General features: G+C 43.0%; 1 protein-coding gene across 1 annotated transcript; it reads right to left on the bottom strand.

Annotated features, from left to right (window-relative positions):
• Positions 1 to 11: 11 nt before the first annotated feature.
• LOC115174857 (clavesin-2) lies at positions 12 to 27974 on the bottom strand. The gene is made up of 5 exons (XM_029733800.1): positions 26670 to 27974; positions 25861 to 26035; positions 9396 to 9506; positions 8702 to 8922; positions 12 to 221 (listed from the first exon to the last, which is right to left on the bottom strand). The coding sequence occupies exons 1-5, from the start codon at positions 27056 to 27058 to the stop codon at positions 128 to 130; spliced, it is 990 nt and encodes a 329-aa protein (XP_029589660.1). The 5' UTR covers positions 27059 to 27974; the 3' UTR covers positions 12 to 127.

The following is a 27974-nucleotide window of genomic DNA, read 5'->3' as shown; positions in this document are numbered from 1 at the left end:
TGTCTGTCTGTCTGTCTGTCTGTCTGTCTGTCTGTCTGTCTGTCTGTCTGTCTGTCTGTCTGTCTGTCTGTCTGTCTGTCTGTGGGTCAATGTTTTCTAGGCTGCTTGTGTTGTGTCAGACTGTACATTAGTCCAGCGAGAGCAGTGGCTGCATGTTCTCCTCCTCGCTCTTCACTTTTTCTGGCCGTTTAAGAACTCCGGGCTCCACCACCGACTGGGACCTGTGGATATAAATAAAAGATGACTAGCATCAGAGAGGCCTGTGCTCAGTGAAGCATTATCACTGATGACTTCTCACCTACTCAAGTACAAAGGAGGGGATGAAAAGGTGTGAGCCCCAGAGCCCCCTTGCATCCTGCAGAGCAGGTAGCACACATGGGGGTCATAGACGATGGGTCATATACGATGGGTTTCATAAATGCATCCCAAAATCTCTCCGCATCAATTGTTTCAGAAGAGGCCTTGGGTTACATGCAAACACACAAATGCACACACATGCACAAGCACACGCACAAGCACACAAAACCATCAATAAAAATGATCTTCTCCTAGAAAAATAAATGGTGTTATCTTGTCTAGTACATGAGCCCGAAAAGTTGATCACAAAATGTCACACTCAGACACTGATCTGACCTATTTTTGATATATTTCTCTAATAAAAGCCTAAGCTGCTTTGGGGAACGGGAGCTATCATTCATCATGCAGAAATCTGGGACAGGTTGGTCTCCTGTGTCTACCGTGACAGATAAAGATTCATATGACTGATGATGATAACTAAGTCAACAACCAGAGCTTCATTCACCTGTGACAAAAAAAACACCCCAAAACAAAATAAAATGTATGAATGTACAGTATTAACACAGGGGCTAAATGACCATTGGAATGAATAGTAGAACTCAATCACGTCAGCCTCAGTGAGGTTAACATTTAGGTCATACAGCTACTGCTGCTAGCGGGGAGCTATGTAATTACTGCAGCAGTAAAGTAAAACAGATCTGTCTCCACTCACAGACATCATAGTCACACAGTACAGTATGGCTTCGTCATTATGGGGTGCCCATGACACAGTGGCTCATCATACAAAACATATACTTCTCTAACAGTGACTCATATACAATTTTGTTATTTTAATCAAGTAGTTGATGAGGTAATGTTTGCTTGAACTTTGTGGAGTGTATGAATGGCAGTGTACAGTGGGGAGATAATAGCCCTGACTAAAGAAGTCACTTCAGATCATATGGCTGCTGGTGATTACAGCCTTTAGTTCACCATACATTAGGACCCTGGCCTGGATGCTATGATACACCAATCAAATGCTCCTCTGTCACAGATACAGGGCAGTGCAGGGCAACAGAGTGCTTAACAATAGGAATAAAGACGTTATTAAATGCTTTTATGTCCTTTATGAAAATCCCATACTGTGCTGTATCTCTCATTGCTTTGCCTGCTGTGTCGGTCTACTGTCTTGGTAAACAGAAATGTCAATGAGAATGAATTTTACTGATTCAAATCTGCTGAATCCAAACATGTTTTAACTAAAGATTCTGTGCTATGAACGGGGAAGTGCATGTATTTCCTTTCAGGTAGGCACACACACACACACACACACACATAGATGCATGCATGCACACACATAAACACACAAACACACTTGACAAATTGAGATGGCTCTCAAAAAAAGGACATTAGAGTGGCCAATTTCCCCAAGGCAAGAAGGCCTTCATGACAGTCATATGTCTGTACAGGTTTAGTCAGAGGGTTTTGTAAGGCAGCAGGAGTGGAACTGAGCTTATTGCCGAAGGTAAAAGTCCATCACTTCTGTTCATGCTCCAGAAGATTGCTACAGTAGCTAGCGCACTCAGAAGAAGTCAGAGCTCCGTCAATTGAGTGCAGATCAGTGCATCATATTCATTTTTTTTGTCTAATGCTCATTTCACGACCCAGTAAGTCGTAAGAGACACAGCCCTGAAAAAACTCACTGAGACAATAGACTGTCAAAAAAAGATACACTACCGGTCAAAAGTTTTACAACACCTACTCATTCAAGGGTTTTTCTTTATTTGGACTATTTTCTACTTTGTAGAATAATAGTGAAGACATCAAAACTATGAAATAACACATATGGAATCATGTAGTAACCAAAAAAGTGTTAAACAAATAAAAATATATTTTATATTTGAGATTCTTCAAATAGCCAACTTTTGCCTTAATGACAGCTTTGCACACGCTTGGCATTCTCTCAACCAGCTTCACCTAGAATGCTTTTCTAACAGTCTTGAATGAGTTCCCACATATGCTGAGCACTTGTTGGCTACTTTTCCTTCACTCTGCCGTCCAACTCATCCCAAACCATCTCGATTGGGTTTGAGGTCGGGGGATTGTGGAGGCCAGGTCATCTGATGCAGCACTCCATCACTCTCTTTCTTTGTAAAACAGCCCTTACACAGCCTGGAGGTGTGGTGGGTCATTGGGTCCTGTTGAAAAACAAATGATATTCCCACTAAGCCCAAACCAGATGGGATGGCGTATCACTGCAGAATGCTGTGATAGCCATGCTGGTTAAGTGTGCCTTGAATTCTAAATAAATCACAGACAGTGTCACCAGCCAACACCCCCACACCATAACACCACATTCTCCATGCTTCACAGTGGGAACCACACATGCGGAGATCATCTGTTCACCCACACAGCGTCTCACAAAGACACGGCAGTTGGAACCAAAAATCTCCAATTTGGACCAGACCAAAAGGACAAATTTAAACCGGTCTAATGACCATTGCTCATGTTTCTTGGCCCAAGCAAGTATCTTCTTATTATTGGTGTCCTTTAGTAGTGGTTTCTTTGCAGCATTTCGACCATGAAGGCCTGATTCACACAGTCTCCTCTGAACAGACGATGTGTCTACATCGTGTGTTACTTGAACTCAGTGAAGCGTTTATTTGGGCTGCAATTTCTGAGGCTGGTAACTCTAATGAACTTGTCCTCTGAAGAAAAGGTACCTCTGGGTCTTCCATTCCTGAGGCGGTCCTCATGAGAGCCAGTTTCATCGTAACGCTTGAAATGTTCCAAATTGACTGAACTTCATGTCTTAAAGTAATGATGGACTGTCCTTTCTCTTTGCTTATTTGAGCTGTTCTTGCCATAATACGGACTTAGTCTTAGGGCTACCAAATAGGGCTATCTTCTGTATACCCCCCTACCTTGTCACAACACAACTGATTCGCTCAAACGCATAAAGAATTAAAGAAATTCCACAAATGTACTTTTAAGAAGGCACAACTGTCATTTGAAATGCATTCCAGGTGACTACCTCATGCAGCTGGTTGAGAGAATGCCAAGAGTGTGCAAAGCTATCATCAAGGCAAAGGGAGGCTACTTTGAACAATCTCAAATATGAAATATATTGTATAACACTTTTTTGGTTACTACATGATTCCATATGTGTTATTTCATAGTTTTGATGTATTCACAATTATTCTATAAAGTAAAAAATAGTCAAAATAAAGAAAAACCCTTGAATGAGAAGGTGTTCTAAAACTTTTGACGAGTAGTGTATATGTCAAGGAGGATTTCCTAAACTACTCACCTGAATGAAACACACAGAACAATGTTTAGCATTTTGAATAGTGAATAAATAAGATAATCTCCAAGTATACAATTTTCAGTGCTTATCTCTCAGAGCAATCCAACTAAATTATGCCAGTGAGAGGGCATTAATACACCACACACACAAACAAGCATATGGATCTTTGTGCTCTGCACTACAGTGTGTAGTGGAAGAAAGAGAGAAGGTGATACTCAGGACTGGCGACTTGAAGGCGCCGAGGCCCAGCGTGATGACTCAATCACGATTTATGACATTGTTTGGATGAATGACCATCTGTGGGCTATCACAGTGGTCAACAACACTTTATCTGTGTTTTCTGCGGGGAGGGACGTTCCCACAGAACTCTGAGAGCACAGACATCTTTGGAGATGTGAAATTAGATGAAAATGTGAAATCGGCTAAATGAATGCTACAGTGTGAATTAAATTGTCATGTTTGGATTGTTCGAGAGATCGTTAAGAGCTATGAATTTTGATACCATATGTTTTATTGTACTGTAAGTGCTATGGAATTATTGTTACTGGGTGTCACGAGATCCCTTGGATCTCTATGGTGTTTAGGTCAGAGCGTGACTAGGGGGGTGTTCTAGTCTTTCCATTTCTATGTTGGTGCTCTTTGTATGGTTCCCAATTAGAGGCAGCTGATGTTCGTTGTCTCTAATTGGGGATCATACTTAAGGGTTCCCTGTTCCCACCTGCCTGGTGGGATATTGTTTGTTTGTGGTGGTGCTTGTTACGTCACGTTGTGTTGCTTGTTTATTGTTTTGGTTAAAGAAGTTTCACTTTAAATACATATGTGGAACTCAACAAACGCTGCGCCTTGGTCAATCTCTTATCAGCACCGTGACAGAATATCCCACCAAAAGAGGACCAAGCAGCGTGTTCATGAGGTAAAGGAGTTTTGGACATGGGAGGAGATCATGGGAGGACATGAGACCCTTCCTTGGCGGGAGTCGCAGAAGACGCAGGAAGGACAGCGATGACGTCGGGGGCCACAGAAACGTCGGGGGCACATGTGGTGGTTGGCCGAGCCAAGGAGAGAGCCAGAGCCCGCCTGGGAGTCGATCGAGCAGTGTGAAGAGGGATATCGGAGAATGACTTTGGCAAGGAGTATGCTGCAGCGCAGGCGTGCTGAAGAGCGTGACACCAGTCCGGTGCCATCTGTGCCAGCTCCCCGCACTCGCCCTGAAGAGCCAGAGACCGTCAGGGAGGCGATGGAGAAGTTGGGAGAGAGAGAGATGAGAGAAATGTTATGTAGGTGTGTTCTGCACGGCATCCGACCTGAAGAGCCTGTTAGCAGTCTGGTGAGTCCTGTGCCAGGTCCCCGCACCCTTCCTGAAGTGCGTGTCAACAGTCCGATGCCACCTGCGCTGGCTCCAAGCACCAGGCCTCCAGTGCGCCTTCCCAGTCCGCTACGTCCTGTGCCAGCTCCCCACACCCTCCCTGAAGTGCGTGTCACCAGTCCGGTACCACCTGTGCCAGCTCCACGCACCAGGCCTCCAGTGCGCCTCCCCAGTCCGGTACATCCTGTGCCAGCTCCTCGCACACGCCCTGAAGTGCTGTCACCAGTCCGGTGCCACCTGTACCGGCTCCATGCACTAGGTCTCCAGTGCGCCTCCCCAGTCCGGTACGTCCCGTGCCAGCTCCTCGCACTCGCCCTGAAGTGCTGTCACCAGTCCGGTGCCACCTGTGCCGGCTCCACACACCAGGCCTCCAGTGCGCCTCCCCAGCCCGGTACGTCCTGTGCCGGCTCCACCCACCAGGCCTCCAGTGCGCCTCCTCAGCCCAGTACGTCCTGTGCCTGCTCTCCGCACTCGCCCTGAAATGCGTGTCACCAGTCCGGTGCCACCTGTGCCAGCTCCATGCACCAGGCCTCCAGTGTGCCTCCCCAGCCCGGTACATCCTGTGCCTGCTCCCCGCACTAGGCCTCCAGTGCGCCTCTACAGCCCAGAACCTCCAGTGACGGTTTACAGCCCAGAGCTTCCAGTGACGGTCAACGGTCCGGAGCCTCCAGTGACGGTCAACGGTCCGGAGCTTCCAGTGACGGTCAATGGTCTGGAGCCTCCAGTGACGGTTCACGGCCCGGAGCTTCCTGCGCTGGTGCCATGGCCGGAGCCTTCTTCTGCGCCGGTGCCCAGTCCAGGCACAACGTCCAGTCCAGCTCCATGGCCAGAGCCTTCCTCTGCGCTGCTGCCCAGTCCAGGCACGGCATCCAGTCCCACTCCATGGCAGGAGACTTCCTCTGCGCCGGTGCCCAGTCCAGGCACGGCGTCCAGTACCGCTCCAAGGCCGGAGCCTTCCTCTGCGCCGGTGCCCAGTCCAGGCACGGCGTTCAGCCCGGTGCTATGGCCGGATCCGGGGTCTGGGCGGGGGCTACGACCCGCACCAGAGCCGCCACCGACACTAGTCACCCCCCCTACCCTCCCCATTTGGTTTCAGGTTTTGCGGCCGGAGTCCGCACATTTGAGGGGGGGGGGGGTGTACGTTCCCACAGAACTCTGAGAGCACAGACACCTTTGGAGTGAAATTAGATGAAAATGTGAAATTGGCGAAATGAATGCTACAGTGTGAATTAAATTGTCATGTTTGGATTGTTCGAGAGATCGTTAAGAGCTATGAATTTTGATACCATATGTTGTCTCTAATTGGGTATCATACTTAAGGGTTCCGTGTTCCCACCTGCTTGGTGGGAAATTGTTTGTTTATGGTGGTGCTTGTTACACCACGTAGTCACGCTGTGTTGCTTGTTTATTGTTTTGGTTGAAGAAGTTTCACTTTAAATAAATATGTGGAACTCAACAAATGCTGCGCCTTGGTCCGTCTCTTATCAGCACCGTGACACTGGGAAACTGTTATTTTATTCGTCGGACAGCGGGTAGTTCAAAGAGGGAGTGACACAGGGGTGCGCTCCAATAATTTAAATTGAGTTGATTAGATTAGAGATTATTCTGAACTGAAGACGTGTAACCACGTTAAGTCTTATCCTATTGGTTGTAGTAATTTACTGTGCTAGTCTGCAATGGATCATGAATTTCATGTACACTGTAATTGTTTGAGCGTTAATTATTTTGTGACTAATAAATTATATTAGCTGAATTGAGTAAATACATTCCTCGTTTTACAGAGTAATTATTTGACTACACGTTCATCATTTAGTAGGTCTATTTGTAGTTGTTATTTACACTACATGTTTGGGTAACACCTTGACATCTCTGATCTGCTTGTCTGAATAAATTAATGCTTGAACATTGGTTGCCAGGATTAGCTCTTTGTATCTAGTCTCTTAATAATTGCATAATGTTGCAAGTTAGACACATGATCATTATAGTCATACTGAGAGGAGATGTAAGGCTCGCTACCTTGACTAGATTCCTCCAGAGACATACAGAGCATGTTGCATTTATTCACAGAATAATGGAGTCAGATTGATAAATGTAATTTATTATTATATTCAACATAATTTCTACATAATGGTTGGATAATTTCCACCGAACTACACGTGTAGTGCAATTTAATGAAGGATTGTTCTTACTGTAGGATGTGTTTTCCATTGATTTTCTAGCTCTAGGAAGCCCTACTTACTCTTCTAGCTCTAGGAAGCCCTACTTACTCTTCTAGCTCTAGGAAGCCCTACTTACTCTTCTAGCTCTAGGAAGCCCTACTTACTCTTCTAGCTCTAGGAAGCCCTACTTACTCTTCTAGCTCTAGGAAGCCCTACTTACTCTTCTAGCTCTAGGAAGCCCTACTTACTCTTCTAGCTCTAGGAAGCCCTACTTACTCTTCTAGCTCTAGGAAGCCCTACTTACTCTTCTAGCTCTAGGAAGCCCTACTTACTCTTCTAGCTCTAGGAAGCCCTACTTACCCTTCTAGCTCTAGGAAGCCCTACTTACTCTTCTAGCTCTAGGAAGCCCTACTTACTCTTCTAGCTCTAGGAAGCCCTACTTACTCTTCTAGCTCTAGGAAGCCCTACTTACTCTTCTAGCTCTAGGAAGCCCTACTTACTCTTCTAGCTCTAGGAAGCCCTACTTACTCTTCTAGCTCTAGGAAGCCCTACTTACCCTTCTAGCTCTAGGAAGCCCTACTTACTCTTCTAGCTCTAGGAAGCCCTACTTACTCTTCTAGCTCTAGGAAGCCCTACTTACTCTTCTAGCTCTAGGAAGCCCTACTTACTCTTCTAGCTCTAGGAAGCCCTACTTACTCTTCTAGCTCTAGGAAGCCCTACTTACTCTTCTAGCTCTAGGAAGCCCTACTTACTCTTCTAGCTCTAGGAAGCCCTATTTACTCTTCTAGCTCTAGGAAGCCCTACGTACAGTATATTCCATATCTGCCCTATTTCTGTGGTTATTACATGAACCATATACTTTATGATATATTTAAGCAATAAGACCTGAGGGGGTATGGTATATGGCCAATATTACACGGCTAAGGTCTGTTCTTATGCATGACACAACACATAAACTGGTTACCAACGAAATTAGACCAGTAAATAGTATTTTTTTGTCATACCAGTGGAATATGGTCTATTATAAACTGGGTTGTTCGAACCCTGAATGCTGATTGGCTGACAGCCATGGTATATCACGGTAAAAATAAGTGTTTTGTCATATATATATATATGGGTACCCATATTTACCACGGGTATGACAAAACACGTATTTTTACCGTATACCACGGGTATGACGAAACACTTATTTTTACTGCTCTAATTACGTTGGTAAACAGTTTATAATAACAATAAGGCACCTCAGGGGTTTGGGATACACGGCCAATATACCACGGCTAACGGCTGTGTCCAGGCACCCCGCGTTGCGTCGTTCTTAAGAAAACAACCCTTAGTCGTGGTATATTGGCCATATACCACACCCCCACAGGCATTATTTCTTAAATATACCACAGCTTTTAGCCAATCAGCATTCAGGGCTGGAACCATCCAGTTTATAAATGGAAACAATACATCAGTTATGACATATCTGACAGACTAACATATCGCTTTCTTAGAAGACACCTCCACCTTTATCTCGTATGAAGACACACAATACACAATCTATCACATTGACACACGTGAATAACATGACTGTCCAGAGTCTAGACTGACCTCTTCATGGTTTTGGGAGACAGGTCTTTCTCCAGGTCTTTGACAGACAGGGAGTAGGACTCGGGGCAGTACTCAGTCTCCTCATCATAGGCGTGGTCCAGGAGGGTGCGGGCCCAGGTGCCCATATCGTAGGGGGGCATCATCCCACCCAGCTCAGAGGGCAGGATCTCAGGGTGCATGAGCTGGTGAAGGCTGTTCAGGTTGTTCCCATGCATGAAGATCTAGAGAGGGATGGACAAAACCAGCGGTTGACTTGTGCGGGAGCTCACCGGAGCTGAGTACCGGCACCTCGAACATTCTACCACTTTAGATCATGTTCCTCTTATAGAATAATAGCTCAAAAGTATTGTGGAGCTTCTCCACCTAATTGTAAACAATACTGTTTTACTCCAAGTCAAGCACTGGGCAAAACAACAACACACATTGACACAGATAGATAATGAGTATATACTGTATAAGAGCACGTTATAAAAGTCTACAGTTTGTTGGAGTGGATAGATTTGCCCTTTTGAAAAGCAAATGTCCTGACCTGAACAATGCTTATGACAGCAGCTATTCAGAAAGTATAATAACCGATGCTGTATGTTCAATAGAATGACCTGACATTCATTGGTTACAGCAACACAGTTGACTTGTTGGTCTCTGTCAAAGTGATTTTTCAGAATGTTCAGTCAACAACATCCTCCCATCTTACCCTTTTTCTTGTCTTATCCTTCAGAAAGGGCCGTATGACAGTGTACAGGGCGTGGATGTACCACGGCTGGTTCACAAAGTGGATTCCTCCGAACCTGGCAGGAAAGCTGTCCTGTGGGCAATAAAAAACACAAATACACTCACTATTCTACCTGTTGGTATGGTAATCCACTTTTGCTGTGTTTTCGCTAAGAGTATATATTGTTTTATTCTATTCAAACTACATTATGAGGAGGGTATGTTGGCTAATGAGAGTGGATTTGAACATTGTTTTGTAGAATGTAAATAGAAGGTAATTCTGTTCTTTTTCATTTCCTTGTCCAACGTTACAGATTTATCTTGATGGGTTTGCATATTGGCATTATTGGCTTCATGTTAATGTTGCTCATTGAAAATGACCCAGTCCATTTATGTTACAATATTGCACTTATATTGGCTTTTTCCGTGCTGTTACATTACCATGCAGGTTTGAGACATACAGTGCATTTGGAAAGTATCCAGATCCCTTGACTTTTTTCACATTTTGTTACATTACAGGCTTATTCTAAAATTGATTAAATAGTTTTTTCCTCTCACCAGTCTACACACAATACCCCATAATGACAAAGCAAAAACAGGTTTTTAGAAATTTTAGCAAATCTATATTTTAAAAAAGACATAAGAATTCAGACCTTTTACTAAGTACACTAAATAAACTTCAGTTAGTGCTAAATACGGCTGCTAGAATCCTGACTAGAAGCAAAAAAATGGATCATATTACTCCAGTGCTAGCCTCCCTACACTGGCTTCCTGTTAAGGCAAGGGCTGATTTCAAGGTTTTATTGCTAACCTATAAAGCATTACATGGGCTTGCTCCTACCTATCTTTCCGATTTGGTCCTGCCGTACATACCTACACGTACGCTACGGTCACAAGACGCAGGGCTCCTAATTGTCCCTAGAATTTCTAAGCAAACAGCTGGAGGCAGGGCTTTCTCCTATAGAGCTCCATTTTTATGGAATGGTCTGCCTACCCATGTGAGAGACGCAGACTCGGTCTCAACCTTTAAGTCTTTACTGAAGACTCATCTCTTCAATAGGTCCTATGATTGAGTGTAGTCTGGCCCAAAAGTGTGAAGGTGAACGGAAAGGCTCTGGAGCAACGAACCGCCCTTGCTGTCTCTGCCTGGCCGGTTCCCCTCTCTCCACTGGGATTCTCTGCCTCTAACCCTATTACAGGGGCTGAGTCACTGGCTTATTGGTGTTCTTCCATGCCGTCCCTAGGAGGGGTGCGTCACTTGAGTGTGTTGAGGCACTGACGTGGTCTTCCTGTCTGGGTTGGCGCCCCCCCTTGGGTTGTGCCATGGTGAGATCTTTGTGGGCTATACTCGGCCTTGTCTCAGGATGGTAAGTTGGTGATTGAAGAAATCCCTCTAGTGGTGTGGGGGCTGTGCTTCGGCAAAGTGGGTGGGGTTATATCCTGCCTGTTTGGCCCTGTCCGGGGGTATCATCGGATGGGGCCACAGTGTCTCCTGACCCCTCCTGTCTCAGCCTCCAGTATTTATGCTGCAGTAGTTTATGTGTCGGGGGCTAGGGTCAGTCTGTTATATCTGGAGTATTTCTCCTGTCTTATCCGGTGTCCTGTGTGAATTTAAGTATGCTCTCTCTAATTCTCTCTTTCTCTCTTTCTTTCTCTCTCTCGGAGGAACTGAGCCCTAGGACCATGCCTCAGGACTACCTGGCATGATGACTCCTTGCTGTCCCCAGTCCACCTGGCCGTGCTGCTGCTCCAGTTTCAACTGTTCTGCCCGCGGCTATGGAACCCTGACCTGTCCACCGGACGTGCTACCTGTCCCAGACCTGCTGTTTTCAACTCTCTAGAGACAGCAGGAGCGGTAGAGATACTCTCAATGATCGGCTATGAAAAGCCAACTGACATTTACTCTTGAGGTGCTGACTTGTTGCACCCTCGACAACTACTGTGATTATTATTATTTGACCATGCTGGTCATTTATGAACATTTGAACATCTTGGCCATGTTCTGTTATAATCTCCACCTGGCACAGCCAGAAGTGGACTGGCCACCCCTCATAGCCTGGTTCCTCTCTAGGTTTCTTCCTAGGTTTTGGCCTTCCTAGGGAGTTTTTCCTAGCCACCGTGCTTCTACACCTGCAATGCTTGCTGTTTGGGGTTTTAGGCTGGGTTTCTGTACCGCACTTTGAGATATCAGCTGATGTAAGAAGGGCTATATAAATACATTTGATTTGATTTGTTGAAGCAACTTGGGCAGTGATTCAAGCCTCAAGTCCTCTAAGGTATGAAGCTACAAACATGTATTTGTGGAGTATCTCACATTCTGCTCTGTCAGAGTGACCATTGGGTTCTTGGTCACCTCCCTGACCAAGGCCCTTTTCCCCTTTTGCTCAGTTTGGCCGGGCGGCCAGCTCTAGGATGAGTCTTGGTGGTTCCAAACTTCTTCCATTTAAGAATGATGGAGGCCACTGTGTTCTTGGGGAACTTCGATGCTGCAGAAATGATTTGGTACTCTTCCCCAGATCTGTGCCTTGACACAATCCTGTCTCAGAGCTATACAGACAATTCCTTCAACATCATGGCTTAGTTTTTGCTCTGACATGCACTGTCAACTGTGGTGCCTTATTTAGACAGGTGTGTGCCTCTCCAAATCATGTCCAATCAATTGAAATGATCACAGGTGGACCCCAATCAAGTTGTAGAAACATCGAAAGGATGATCAATGGAAACAGGATGCACATGTGCTCAATTTCGAGTCTCATAGCAAACGGTCTGAATACTTATGTAAATAATGTATTTCTGTTTTTATTTTGAATACATTTGCAAATAATTCTAAAAACCTGTTTTCACTTTGTCATTATGGGATATTGCGTCTAGATTGCTGAAAAAAAATGTTTCATCCATTTTAGAATAAGGCTGTAACGTAACAAAATGTGGAAAAAGTCAAGGGTTCTGAATACTTTCCAAAGGCACTGTAGGTTGAACATTATTATCATAATGGTCTGTTATAATTTGGACACAGGGAGTATTCTGAGAATATACACTGATATAACAGGGTTTGCTGACGAGCAGCAGAACTGTGTCCCTGGGGAGAAGTTCATGTAAAGGAGCAATCTGATGATTTAGGGGATTGTTTGTGAGGAGGACGCAGGAGGAACATCCAGAGTGCACCCTGTAATCTAGTGACACAGTCTGGGGTAAAGTCAGCTCACACTGGCACCGCAGCAGAGCAACATCACAGCTACAGTCAAACCCGTGGGAGGACAATCACCAGGAAAACTGAAAATACACAATAGTCTCACAACATTTAACATGTTGGTAAAGCCTCAGTTTCATGTGTAAGTGTGGTTCCCATCTGTTCTGCAGACTTTACTGAAGTTTAAGACTGGTGTAATGGCTACCTGTATTAATTGAATTAGCTAATGGAGGTAGTTGACAATGGTGTTGCTAGCTCACTGTAGCTTCCCTGCTGAAAATAAACTGCATAGACCAGCATACTGTAGGCTGGTCATGCTGGTCTCCAGCCTTCCAGCCTTCGCTGTGTTTTTGCTGGTGATCAGCCTTTGCTGTGTTTTTTCTGGTCATCAGCCTTGCGCTGTGTTTCTGCTGGTGCCTTCGCTGTTTTTTTGCTGGTGCATTCGCTTGGTTTTTGCTGGTCTCTTCACTGTTTTTTTGCTGGTGTCTTTGCTTAGTTTTTGCTGGTGATCAGCCTTTTGCTGTGTTTTGCTGCTGACCAGCCTTCACTGTGTTTTGGACACTAGTGACCAGCATAACCAGCATCATGTCACATTATGCTGGCTTGCAAAGTAATGTTTAATTCCTATTGGAATCCAGACAGATTGGGGATAACCAACAAATGGAACTTTCATTCACCTAAAATCAGAATTCAGAATGACTGCCAGGGTTAGAAATATTAATAAATGACACTACCTACAGCGCATTCGGAAAGTATTCAGACACCTTGAATTTTTCCAAATGTTGTTATTTATTAGATTGTACCTTTATTTAACTAGGCAAGTCAGTTAAGAACAAATTCTTATTTTCAATGACGGCCTAGGAACAGTGGGTTAACCGCCTTGTTCGGGGGCAGAACGACAGATTTTTACCTTGTCAGCTCAGGGATTCGATAATGCAACCTTTCAGTTACAAGTCCAACACTCCAACCGCTAGGCTACCTGCTGCCCCAAGGGATGCTAAGTTACAGCCTTATTTTAAAATGTATTCAATAGTTTTTTTCCCTCATCAATATACACACAATACCCCATAATGACAAAGCAAAAACAGGTCATTGGACATTTTAGCATGTCCAATCAATTGAATTTACCCCAGGTGGACTCCAATGAAGTTGTATAAACATCTCAAGGATGATCAATGAAAACAGGATGCACCTGAGCTCAATTTCGAGTCCCACAGTAAAAGGTCTGAGTACTTATAGGGTATTAAATAGGGTATTAAAAAAAATACATTTGCTAAATTGTCTAAAAACCTGTTTTCGCTTTGTCATTTTGGGGTAATGCGTGCCGATTGATGAGGGAAAAAAGTAATTTCATCCATTTTAGAATAAGGCTGTATTGCAAGAAAATGTGGAAAAGGTCAAGAGGTCTGAATAATTTCCAAATGCACTGTAAACCACCTAAACTGGAACAACCATTTCAGTAACAGGTGCAATAACTGCAACTAACAGATTGGATTAGTTTAGAAAATGTTATTTATCTTTGTGTAGCATAAGATAATTTAATCGATTAATCAATCAAGTACATGCAAAAATACTGATATTGAAACAAACAATTCCAAAAATCAAACTGCAATAGAGCATGCTGGGAAATATGATAATGATGGGCATGGTTTTGCAGACTAGCTTCACAAGCTAGACCATGCTGGACTAGCATAGACCAGCATGGACCAGCTTGGTCACCAGCATACCACCATCACCAGCACATCAGCATGAGCTGGTCACCTGCATACCAGAATCACCGGCATACCAGCATGAGCTGTTCACCAGCATCGCCAGCTTGACCAGCTTGTTGGCCAACCTAACCAGCTAGACCATGCTGGTCAGACCATCTTGACCAGCAATCGGACCTGCATGGACAACATAGCCCAGCGTGGACCAGCTTGAAAATTAGGCTATTATGTTTTTTTCAGTAGGGTTTCCCTCTTATTAAATCTGTCTCAGTTTTTAATCCATATTCATCAGGCTAGACATTTAAGATCACAGACGACTGTGAGTTTTTTCCTCCCAGCTCAGAGAACCAATGCTGGGAATTCTTCATTAACACAAGCTGTGCTATACCTATATACCCAGCGGGACGTATACCTCTACTAAGCATGGTAATCAACTCACAACACTAATTCTCTCTATCACACTTTCAGACAAAAAGTTGAAGTGACAGAGGGTATCCTTGCAGTGTGAGATAGATCTTGTCTCTTGGCTATGCGTAGTTTGAGGATAACCAGATAGCTGTTCATTTTTAAAACATGGCACTAATGGCTTCATGTGCACGTCTAGGCGTAGAAGCCAAACAGAAGGATCCATACACCTTAATCCCTTTACATCCCAGGGATCAGTTTATCGTATGTTTAGGATACTCCTCATTCTCCTCAGTGGGGCTAGCATGTGTTTGCTCTGCCCTTCCTGGACTGAGAGAGAAAAGAGCCATATGCTTTGATGGTGAAGATGACAGAACTGAGCTTTAAGGGCTCTGTCTATCTCAGGAAGGACAGCCGCTGTTGCCATGGTGATGCTGGACAGCTGGGTTAGCATCCCTTGGCCTGGCTGCAAGGACACTGGGAGGTCCAGCGTCTGGCACCAGTAGAGCTGCTCACAGGTTGAGACTGTTTTCTGGCACAACATCATAAGGCACAGCTGATAGTGGACAGGGAGAGTGATACATCCGACAGCTTTGACTAGGATGAAGGCGCCATCTGCATTATACACTGAGTATACCAAACATTAGGAACACCTCCTAACACCTTCCTTTTGCCCTCAGAATAGCCTCAATTCTTCGGGGCATGGACTCTACAGTGTGTTGAATGTGTTCCACAGGGATGCTGGCCCATGTTCACTCCAAAGCTTCCCACAGTTGGCTGGATGTCCTTTGGGTGGTGGACCATTCTTGATACACACGGGAAACTGTTGAGTGTGAAAAACTCAGCAGCGTTGCAGTTCATGAAACAAACCGGTGCGCCTGACACCTACTACCATACCCCCGTTCAAAGGCACTTACATTTTTTTGTCTTGCCCATTCACCCTCTGAATGGCACATATCCATGTCTCAAAGTTTAAAAAACCTTCTTTATCCTGTCTCCTCCCCTTGATCTACACTGATTGAAGGGAATTTAACAAGTAACACCAAGAAGAGATCATAGCTTTCACCTGGAAGAAAACAGTACAACACCGGTGCCCCTGCACGTTAACTCTGTACTGGTACCCCCTGTATATAGCCTCGCTATTGTTATTTACTGCTGCTCTTTAATTATTTGATATTCTTATCTCATACTTTTTTTTTGAATTTTCTTAAAACTGCATTGTTGGTTAAGGACTTGCAAGTAAGCATTTCACTGTAAGGTCTACACCTGTATTCAGCACAGGTGACAAATAACATTTGATTTGATTTACCTGGTCAGTCTATGTCATGGAAATAACAGCTGTTCTTAATGTTTTGTACACTGAATGTTTAAGAAACACAAAATAGAATGCAGGATGGAGACTTCGTCTTCCTCCTCTGGTTGTTGTTGGTCTGTACCTCTAGTGCGATGTTGGAGGAAGGAAAGGGGAAGAATAGAAAAACCACTGCTGCCCTCTTTGATGTATTCTAGCTACAAGCTACTTCTGCTGCAGTTTCATTTGGAGAGGAAAACTTCCATAATTGAGAGAGCATGAAGCTTAAAGCTGCAATATGTAACTTTTTGGGTGACCAGACCAAATTCACATAGAAATGTGTGTTATACATCTGTCATTCTCATTGAAAGCAAGTCTAAGAAGCGGTAGATCTGTGTGCTATTTCTATGCTACCCGTTCTTAAGTTTCATTTTTGTGTCTTTTACTTTCTGTTTTGTACACCAGCTTCAAACAGCTGAAAATACAACATTTCGGGTTATGGAAAATACATTTCACAGCGGTTTAGATGGTACAATGATTCTCTACACTATACTTAATTGTTTTGTTACATAAATTGAAATTAGGCGAACTATAAGAATTTTAGCAACCAGGAAATGCCGGAGCGATTTCTGCATAGTGCATCTTTAACTGTGAGCAAATAAAAAGGCAAATGACATCCAAGCATCATCAGAAGCCAGCAACATGGAACATGAACAGATGGACGTGGGCATACGTGGGCCATTTTGCAGGGCTCCAAAGATCTTTTATCACAAGATCATTTCAATTGATTTATTAGCTTCTGTTTAGATGTATTAGTTAATAACCAGACATATATATATTGTCTTATCTCTTGGTGACTGTTATGTCACAGTTTAGCCTCCTGATGTACTTGTTGTTGAAGGCATATAGGTTGCCTGATGTTACCTCACAGATTTTCCCAAGCAACAAAAGCAAGAAACTAGGGCAGAAATTCAAGGGCAGCCCACCTAACAAGGCAGAGATTGCTGATGAGACTTTCCTTGCATTGCAGAGAGGCACTGATGGCAATAGAAGCCTATAAAGCCAAGTTGTCAAACCCCTTAGTGAACACTGATGAACACATACTGGCAAAATCCCAGAATGTGTTGTTCCACAAGGATTCAATGGTATACACTGATGACATTTGATTTGTCAACCAGAAAATGCTGATTAGCCCGATTGCAACAGTGAATGCACTATCCCCATTTTGAATGAATCTCATTTGAATTTGAGCTTCATGGTCTGGAATGAATTTGGCAACTGATTCGTAAACATGACAAATGGGTATATGCATGCAAACCCAAGAGATGAGATGGTGTACTAAAAGTTATAGCCTATAATATGTAAATCTGATTATTTGAATTGTCAATCTGTGCTTTTTCCACTACTGTTGATGTTGAAAATTCTGGAATGCGGCTCTCATGTTTTCACATTATTTTTTGTAAAGCTGATGAGCCCATCTTTTCCTGGATTCATTTTTCTTTTCATAGGATTGTGTAACGGGGTGAGTGACTGGTTGCCGGGAAGTCAGGCGCAGGAGAGCAGAGATGGGTGATAATAGGAGAACTTTAATATACACCCTGGCCCAAAAGCACAGGCAAGGCAGCACAAAGCATAACCACAGTAACATGAACCGGATTAAACAAAACAAAACAAAAAACCTAGGTTTGAAACAAGCCTAGCGCAAGCCAGCCTGTAGCGTAACGAACAATTCCACACACAGACATGGGGGAAACAGAGGGTAATATACATTTAGTCTGATGAGGGAATGCGAACCAGGTGTGCGGGAAAACAAGACAAAACAAATGGAAAATGAAAGGTGGAGAGGCAATGGCTAGAAGACCGGTGACGTCGACTGCCGAACGTTGCCCGAACAAGGAGAGGGACCGACTTCGGTGGAAGTTGTGACAGATTGGCTTGACAAGCTCTCTAAATTCAGCTCTGCTCTTTTCAGGAGTCATTGATAAAGGATGGAGTGAATTAATCCTGCTGTGAAAATGAAAAAAGAAAACATAAATTTAGTGGAGTCCTTTTCAAAAAGAAAATGTAACCTGAAGTGAAGATGCTACTTTGTTATATCCCTTTACTTACAGCCACTGGAAGTAGTTTGGGGGTGAGGATGTTGCGTTTTATTATTATTTATTTTCAAGAGAGAGGGCGCTTAAAAACATTTTGGCCCATGCAACAGACGCTATATTGGTCCGCTATTACAGCACTATTAACCTGTCTGGGCTAGGGGGCAGTATTTTCACGGCCCGATGAAAAACGTACCCAATTTAAACAGGTTACTACTCTGGCCCAGAAACTAGAATATGCATATTAATATGCATTATTAGAAGATTTGGATAGAAAACACTCTGAAGTTTCTAAAACTGTTTGAATGGTGTCTGTGAGTATAACAGAACTCATATGGCAGGCCAAAACCTGAGAAAAAGTCAACCAGGAAGTGGAGGATCTGAGAATTGTAGTTCTTCTTTCTAGTCCCTTTCAAAACTACAGTATCTGTGGGGTTACGTTGCACTTCCTAAGGCTTCCACTGGCTGTCAAAAGACTTCAGAAAGTTGTTTCAGCATTCTTCTGTCACTGGGCAGATAATAGGAGCTCAGTTACTGAGTGGACTGCCTGGCAACAAAGGGATTGGATATGCTCGATCCCACGAGTGCGCCGTTCCTTCTTTTTCTTCTTGAATGAATACGCTATTGTCCGGTTGGAATATTATCGCAATTTTACGTTAAAAATACCATAAAGATTGATTTTAAACAGCGTTTGACATGCTTCTAAGTACGGTAATGGAACATTTTGACTTTTCGTCTCTGGTACCGCGCTCGCGCGTTATGCCTTCGGATAGTGCTCTGAACACACAAACAAAACAGAGGTATTTGGACATAAATATGGATTATTTCAAACAAAAACAACATTTATTGTGGAAGTAGCAGTCCTGGGAGTGCATTCTGACAAAGATCAGCAAAGGTAAGAGCATATTTATAATACTAATTCTGAGTTTAGGTTGCCCCGAACTTGGCGGGTGTCTGTATAGCTTTCTGTGATGGCGAGCTATGTACTCAGAATATTGAAAAATGTGCTTTCTCCGTAAAGCTATTTTAAAATCTGACACAGCGGTTGCATCCAGGAGTAGTCTATCTATAATTCTTGAAATTATTGTTATATATTTTGTCAACGTTTATGATGAGTATTTTTGTAAATTGATGTGCACATTCACCGGAGGTTTTGGTGGGAATACATTTTCTGAACATCACGCGCCAATGTAAAATGCTGTTTTTGGATATAAATATGAACTTTATCGAACAAAACATACATGTATTGTGTAACATAATGTCCTAGGAGTGTCATCTGATGAAGATCGTCAAAGGTTAGTGCTTCATTTAGCTTTGTTTTGGGGCTTTTTGACACATGTCCTTGCTTGGAAAATGGCTGTGTGATTATTTTTGTCTATGTACTCTCCTAACATAATCTAATGTTTTGCTTTCGCTGTAAAGCCTTTTTGAAATCGGACAATGTGTTTACATCAAGGAGAAGTGTATCTTTAAAATGGTGTAAAATAGTTGTATGTTTGAGAAAGTTGAATTATGACATTTTGAACGCTAGCGTCCCACGTAGCCCATAGAAGTTAAAGGCCCACTTTTGTGGATTTGAATATTTTTTCCCCCATTTATATATATATATTTTATTATTATGATTTTTCAGGGGGTGCTGCAGCACCCTCAGCACCACTTCTTCCCACGGCTATGCCTTTACTGGAATCAGGCCTCTTCATATGCACTACTTTAACAGCAGACTACAATATAAACAGGCCCACAGCACTCTGTAGTAGGCTATCTGGGGAAGGCTTTGATTGAGAGCTACATTAAGTGAAAACTGAAAATGACATAAAGCCATTGAACATTCTCTGCTTTCTTTGAAGAGACAGACCCTGGGTTAATACGTAGCCATGGAAATAAAGAGAGGAGAAAGGAGAGAGAAGAGAGACAGTCACAAACGATAGGTCACGTCAATAACGTAGGCACCACAGGAGACACTTTATCTGCACCTGCCTGAAGAGCTGAACATTCAGATGGGAGACTCCCAGTCAGACAGAGAGATGGATTGAGCACTTTGGTTGAACTTGTTACATGTGCATACTGCACTATTGAGCACAGCACAGCATAATCCCTGACCTCTCATTGAGGAAAGGCTCTGTTCTTCTGAATCACTCGAAATGTGTTAACAGGTCGAATCTATAAATATTATACAGACTTGCCCTTGATAAAAGTCCAGACACAACTGAGGGAAGGTCAAATCCCTATTTCACAGCTTTTGGGTATACTTTGGTGATAAACACATTGAAAAGGTTCTAGTTTAGGACTAAATTCATAAATACAATTTGAATACAATGGAGCAAATCCACTGCGTTATCGGCAAGCTTAGAGAACCATGTCGAGTGGTTTGCTGCTTTCAATTCATCCATCCTGTGGGTGGGCTTAATAAAACATGCAATTGATGGGAATATATCATAGCTCATTAAGTTATAAATAGAATGGCATTAGGATCTGATCAGTGTTCTTTTCTACTTGTGGAGTTTTCACCACAAGTAGAAAAAGAAAAACACTGTATAATCCCTTCAAAGCTCAAGGGCTATTTTATCCACTTTATTTATAATGACATCATTATCTATGCAATAATCATAGTTTGCATCCAAACAATACAGTAACACTGAGTTGACTAAGAATACTGACCAAAATGTTTTGCTCAGTGGATTGTAAGAAGTATCTGTCTGGGAATAGGGTTTTCTCCCTGCATTACTACATAACGAGGTTGGGGTCAATTCCAGTTCCATTCCCGTCAATTCAGAAAGTAAACGAAAATTCACATTTTTCCCCACTGAAAATCATTGAGGATCATTGGAATTGGAATTTCAATGTACATCCTGAATTGACCCTAACCCTGACACATACACTATATATACAAAAGTATGTGGACACCCCTTCAAATTAGTGATCCGGCTATTTCAGCCACACCGTTGCTCACAGGTGTATAAATCGAGTACACCGCCATGCAATCTCCATAGACAAACATTGGCAGTAGAATGGCCTTACTGAAGAGCCTTCATAGGATGCCACCTTTCCAATAAGTCAGTTCGTCAAATTTCTGCCCTGATAAAGCTGCCCCAGTCAACTGTAAGTGCTGTTATTGTGAAGTGGAAATGTGTAGAAGAAACAACGGCTCAGCCGCAAAGTGCTAGGCCCCACAAGCTCACAGAACGGGACCGCCGAGTGCTGGAGCGCGTATCCCGTAAAAATCGGCTGTTCTCGGTTGCAACACTCACTACCGAGTTCCAAACTGCCTCTGGAAGCAACGTCAATAACTCTTCATAGGGAGCTTCATGAAATGGGTTTCCATGTCCGAGCAGCCGCACACAAGCCTAAGATCCCCATATGCAATGCCAAGCGTTGGCTGGAGTGGTGTAAAGCTCGCCACAATTGGACTCTGGAGCAGTGGAAACGTGTTCTTTGGAGTGATGAATCACACTTCACCGTCTTGCAGTCCGACGGTAAGCCAGGAGAACGCTAACTGCCCGGATGCATAGTGCCAACTGTAAAGTTTGGTGGAGGACTAGGCCCCTTAGTTCCAGAGGAGGGAAATCTTAACGCAAAGCATATAATGACATTCTAGATGATTCTGTGCTTCTAACTTTGTGACAAGTTTGGGGAAGGCCCTTTCCTGTTTCAGCATTGAAAATGCCCCCGTGCATAAAGCGAGGTCCATAAAAAAATGGTTTGTCAAAATCGGTGTGGAATAACTTGACTGGCCCTGACTTCAACCCCATCGAACACCTTTGGGATGAATTGGAATGGCGACTGCAACCCAGGCCCAATCGCCAAACATCAATGTCCAACCTTACTAATGCTCTTGTGGCTGAATGGAAGCAAGTCCCAGCAGCAATGTTCTAACATCTAGTGTAAAGACTTCACAGAAGAGTGGTGGCTGTTGTAGCAACAAAGGGGGGACCAACTCCACACTAATGCAGATGATTTTGGCGTGAGATGTTTGACGAGCAGGTGTTCACATACTTTTGGTCATGTAGTGTATATACAATGTGTAGCTACAGTATGTAGAAGAGTATTGATGGGTGAGAAACTGACTGGGCATCTAATAGATATACAATCTCAGGGATTAGATGTTAGATAACAAAGGGAAAAAACACAGACAGAGACAACAGCTTTCAATCAATTGAACCACTCTCAAGGGCACACCAAGCTCAGGCAAAGCTCAAGTTAACACACAGCAAAAAAATAACTATTCCATCAAACTATCTAGCACTTTAATTCTAAAGGATAAAGCCATAAATCATATTTATACTACACCTCTTCACAAAAGTAGACTTTCCTTCTCCCAAGCCTCAGACAGAACATCATATACTGTATAGCTGCAGCCACTGTCCTCAAAGCACAGCACGGCATTATCTGCTGCTACTGAATTAAGTCTATTAGCCATACGCAGGGGGAAAAACACATTCATTTGTGAATGAACAAAATGTAGTTTTCACCACAATACACTTAGAAAAAAATGACAATGCAATATGAATACTTTATAGTGCTCAAAAAAATGCGCTCTAAAAATAGCTCCAAGTATGAACCTCTTGCAGTTCCAATTATTTCACTGACAATTTCCTACTATCATTAATAATAGTGATGAAGATTTGGTGGCAGGTAGCCTAGCGGTTAAGAGCATTGTGCCAGTAACCGAAAGGTCGCTGGTGCAAATCCGAGCCGACAAGGTGAAAATCTGTCGATGTGCCCTTGAGCAAGGAGCTTAACCCTAATTGCTCTTGTAAGTTGCTCTGTATAAGAGCGTCTGCTAAATGGCTCAAATTTAAAAATGTAAGAGCATTTGAAAATGTGTTGCACTCATATATAATTTATTGATCATATATAACTAATTGATTGAGCCTGGCTAAATGGATTTTAAGCTGTCACCTTTTAAGATGTGAATTAACACCATTGCACCAAATTACATAATTATGGAGAAGCAGACCATATGGAGAGAGGGACTGACTACAGCCCTACATCTGCAGAATTATGTTAATGTAAAACATTTGTCCCCCAATCTGTCTTAAACCCACAGAAACAATGCACACATCATCACCCACTCTGAGAGAGAATGGCAGAAGTGTGTTTCTCTCATCTAGCAGCACAGTCCATCTGGAGAGTACATAGCATGGCGGTTGGACAGGTTGCCACGGAAACTTGTGGGATGGGATGGGGAAGACTGGTCTTTTGTGATTGGCTGCCGAACACAGGTTATTCTCTAGACTTATAGGGACAAAAGGCATGGCTAAGACAGACAGACAGACAGACAGACAGACAGACAGACAGACAGACAGACAGACAGACAGACAGACAGACAGACAGACAGACAGACAGACAGACAGACAGACAGACAGACAGACAGACAGACAGACAGACAGACAGACAGACAGACAGACAGACAGAGAGAGAGAGAGAGAGAGAGAGAGAGAGAGAGAGAGAGAGAGAGAGAGAGAGAGAGAGAGAGAGAGAGAGAGAGAGTGATTTCTTTCTCTTTGTTTTGCAATACGCAATAAAATCTGTACTAGAGCTGTGCTCTGTGTATTAGCTATTCCAACAACAATAAATGTGACTGTCAGTTTGGGAATAGGAAAATTATCACACATTGACAATTACAATTTAGTTTTTTAGCAGACACAGTTGGAGATGCATTTTGAAACATCCTTATGGGGTATGTTCAGATTTTTGGTTCATTTTCATTTTTCTGTTAAGCTTCAGAATCTTCCATAATCTCTTTCAAATTCTGTAAGCAGAGTGTTTTCATTGTTGCCAGTGGAAGTGTTAAAAAAAAATGTAATTGTTGTCAGTAATGTTGAATTTCATCATGTTATTCTGAACACACCACCCACGTGCATTAACAAATGTACTGACAGGAAATGATAAAGAAGCTGAACTGAGATCCGGAAGACACACACAAACACACTGGTGGGCAGCAAACAGTGAGCTGCACCTGATGCAAGTACAAATGGTATGTAATATGGATAAATCATTAACTATAACATGTCCTTCACAACAAAAAAGAACAACATCTTGACGTCTTGGCAATTTCAAAAATCAATACCCATAGAGGCAACGAGTGTTAACCTCAGCTGAGGATGAAAACCTAATGTTGATGTCTTGAATGTGCTTTTCTTTGTGTGTGATTTCTTTAGCAGCTCAGGCCCTTCATGACAGTCATAGTGAATCATGAGGCGGGCTGGCACACACGAGCCCTTCAATGTCATTACACAACCCACCAGAGGGCCACAACACCCTGAGATGCTCTCAGTGTTCAGTGTCAAGCGGGCTCACAGATAGGATGTCACCACTATCCATTACACTGGAGAGAAGCATTATGAGTAGAAGGGTCAGGCACTGGACAACACATTTTGTGTCTTGAGGTGGAAAATCAATAGTTGAAGATACCATACCATATAATAAATAGCATATATACCTTATGAAGTATCTACTATTGTAGAGCTGATGAACATATATTATGTAGTGTAGATATAAACCTGCTCAGATTGAAATGGGTTTCAGTTGGAGCTTTTCGTCTCCGACTCAGACAGGGAGAAACATTTAGCCAGTAACTGTTGATTATGTGGCTGATTCCATTAGTTAGTACAATGTTTCTGTTGGGTTTTATTTTATTTTCCATTCAAAGGATGACAACAGTGTTCCCGCATGATTTGGTAGCGGCACATTGGGAGGCTGAGATACTAATAGCAGTGATCAATTATTCACAGTCTAATCTGTGTCTGGAGAGGCAGTGGAATGTGCAATGGCCTCATCATGGTCCTCCATTGATATTCAGTCAAGGAACATTTCTGGTGATAACAGCCTACGCTCTACATGGCTACATATTACATGGCTACACAGCTATAAAACTAGTCTATCTTAACTTTCCATACATTGAAATTTGAATGATGGACTACAGAGGAATTGGTTGGCAGATAGCCTAGCGGTTAAGAGCATTGAGCCAATAAACAAAAGGTTGCTGGTTCGAATCCCAGAGCCGAGGATGTGAAAAATCATTCTATGCCTATGAGCTTGGCACTTAACCCTAATTGCTCCTATAAGTCGTTCTGGATAAGAGTGTCTGCTAAATGACAAAAATGTAATTCGCAATTGCTGTATGCATTTTGTTATTAGGCTACACATCATATTTATCATTTGGTTGGCCACCTCCCAAAGTATGCACTTGGACAGAGACCTTGTCTTCTGTATTCCATTAGAAAATATTGAACAGGGTCAAAGGAATATTGTTCAAATTTGAGTCTCTGCATCACCTGCTGAAGATTGCAATCATAGGCTCAGAAATCAAAATGGAAATGTCGTCATTAATTTCTTATGCAAGTCTTTGATTGTAAAGTCATTTCTGAGAGTACAGAGGAGTGATTATTGAGTGGATGTGCTTTTACATTATAACAGTTTGTCACATTACCAAGAGAATGATAAGAAAGTTGTCGCTAATGTTCCCCCCATATAAACTAGTAGCAGTAGTGCTATATTTCTATAACCGACCATGACAACAACAAAGATCTGCACTTCCACACTGCAAGACTGACAAGTGTCTGGTGTACTCAAAATCACCAAAGACCTTTATTGTTTTAGGCTTGATTAAATGAGTAAATGTAGCAAACCCCTCTAAATTAGGAGTCATCTGAGTAATCTCAGTAAATGGAGTTTAGTGTCAAAAGTAGCTAAGAACTTAATCCGAGTGATGTGGAGCCCAGCAAAGAGAAGGTTTATAAGAATGTTGAGACTATTACCTGTAGACCTTCTATGGCCAGTCTCAGCATACTCGGTGTTAGTTTGGAGGCTTGCTTGAACGTGAAGTTGCTCCAGTCGATGATCAGGACAAATCCATTCACCTGTAGCTCTGGATCTTCTATCATGGACTCCAGCGACAACAGAATAGATCGCAGTATATCCACAAATGTATACCTATAGAGGAGAGCAAAAGCATTAGGAGACTATTCTAGTACTGTAATCCCAGTTAAATAGTTAACTGTAAAAATGAAATGTAACCAGCATACCCTTGTTTGGCAGTAAATACATAATGTGACTCTTTAACCTTTTCATTCAGGAGAGTAATACACAGAGATTCAGATTGCAGAGACGACTTGACTTGTATGAGTGCTGTTATTAAGTTAATAGGCACTCCTGATGGCCTTTTGTGTGTTTATCACATCCTGCTATTGTGTGAAATTACTAATGTGTTTTCATTGTGACTATGGAGATCACATGAGTGGGCCCCTAAAAGTAAAAGAAATCACATACTCAAATCTCTAAAGTAATGTGGTGAAACTTAATTTGATTGTATCTGGTTCAACACTTACATTCTTCATTCACTAGTGGGGTAATAGCATTTTTACTGACCTATACAGCCCAGTCTATGCCCATTCCCTGGCCTACATCAATGAGACACTGACAGGGCTTGCCTTTTGGTTAATAGTTCAATTTATGTTTCGGATAAATTCGTGAGAATAGGCTATAACAAAGCCAATGCCACAAATTTGTGGGAAAGTCGTTACAGTAGTTCTGAAAGGACAGCTCCCAAATATCAGACGGACATTACCTGCTCTGGTCCCAGTTAGCAGCAAAGAGAATCAGTATTTTCCTGCCATATCTGTCCAAGTTGGTCAGCACCCCCGGAAATCCGTCTTTGAGAGCTTGCTTGATTCCCGGGTCGGTTGCTTTGAGGTTTTTAAACATGTCCAGATTTTGCTGACGATATTCGAAATACTGGGCCAAGAGGCGAAACGACTCGAAATGATTAAATTTCCGCGCTCGGAGAAAGCGCAGGATGAAAGCATCTTCTGTCCTAAGAAAGCCAATGTCTGGGCGGGTGATGATCATGTCCCTCACCTCCTGAATGTCCTGATGTAGAGTGTCGGGGTTCTCCTTTAACTCCACCTTGGCTTTCTCCAGGGTTTCTGGAGACAAGCCCGCTTGCAAGTGAGCCATCGTCCTTGCTTCCACGGCCAATATTGAATGGTAGGTAAAATATTACCGTCGATGGAGCCTAAACCTCCAACAATGAATGCGTCACGTATATGCCTATTGGACCCTCTCAATCAGTTCCCTAAAATCAAAGCCTGACTTCAGATATCGTCCTGGGTCCTCCTGAGTAGGCCTGTGATAGAAGGTGCAACATAGGCTGCATTCACTTTTTGGACAGCGCCATTATGTTTCCACCTGTACCTAGCTAACGTTTGACTTCTGTTTCCAACTTTCTTTTCATACGTTGACATTTATAGCTCTCAAATCAGTCGCAATACTGGCTGTTGCTGACTTCCCAATTAGGTCTATGAATAGCCTATGTTCAGTCACCGATTGCATCTCTAACGTGGCTATGTTGGAAGCCTAAACACACAATTGTGAGACAACCGTTATCATCCATCCCCACCCAAAATAACCTAACATTACAATTACCATAAAAGCATTACACTATGCTACCTGCAAGCGGTCAGGCAATGCGGCACCCTGCAGCAACTCCTGTCATAACTCTCCTTACCGAATGCATTGCAATTCAGAATCAGAAAGATGCTGTGCCCGACTGCTAGAAATTACAGTCAAAGACTCAAGGCGACATATTCCGTCGACATCCTCACTCCATTCAGTATGCTGTCTATTTCCATTCTGTGTGTTTGTTCCCAATATTGGATGACCAAGTCAAAGTCCCGTTGTTCTGAGCGCGGTGCTGCTCCGGTTCTTTTTGTGGTTGCTTTACGTCAGTGATGCTGTTGCCGTTTTGTTGCTGTTGAAAGTGACTAAAAACCATCGCTCCAGTGTTATAGTCAGTCTGGCCGTCATCACATGGTGTAGGAGGGAGAAAAACCCTCTCTTCACTCTCTATTCATCGCACCCAAACACCACCTGC

Source organism: Salmo trutta, chromosome 35, assembly GCF_901001165.1.
Source record: "Salmo trutta chromosome 35, fSalTru1.1, whole genome shotgun sequence".
In the NCBI taxonomy this organism is placed as follows: Eukaryota; Metazoa; Chordata; class Actinopteri; order Salmoniformes; family Salmonidae; genus Salmo; species Salmo trutta.
This window is presented reverse-complemented; position numbering and strand designations above follow the sequence as displayed.

Bases quoted from the DNA above. Each gene is read 5' to 3' on its own strand.
- LOC115174857 (XM_029733800.1), bottom strand. From the start codon at position 27,058: ATGGCTCACTTGCAAGCGGGCTTGTCTCCAGAAACCCTGGAGAAAGCC. The intron at 9,507-25,860 runs GTAATAGTCTCA...TATTGCCCACAG, and splicing joins TGGCCATAGAAGGTCTACAG to GACAGCTTTCCTGCCAGGTT. The intron at 8,923-9,395 runs GTAAGATGGGAG...ATCCCTCTCTAG, and splicing joins AGGATAAGACAAGAAAAAGG to ATCTTCATGCATGGGAACAA.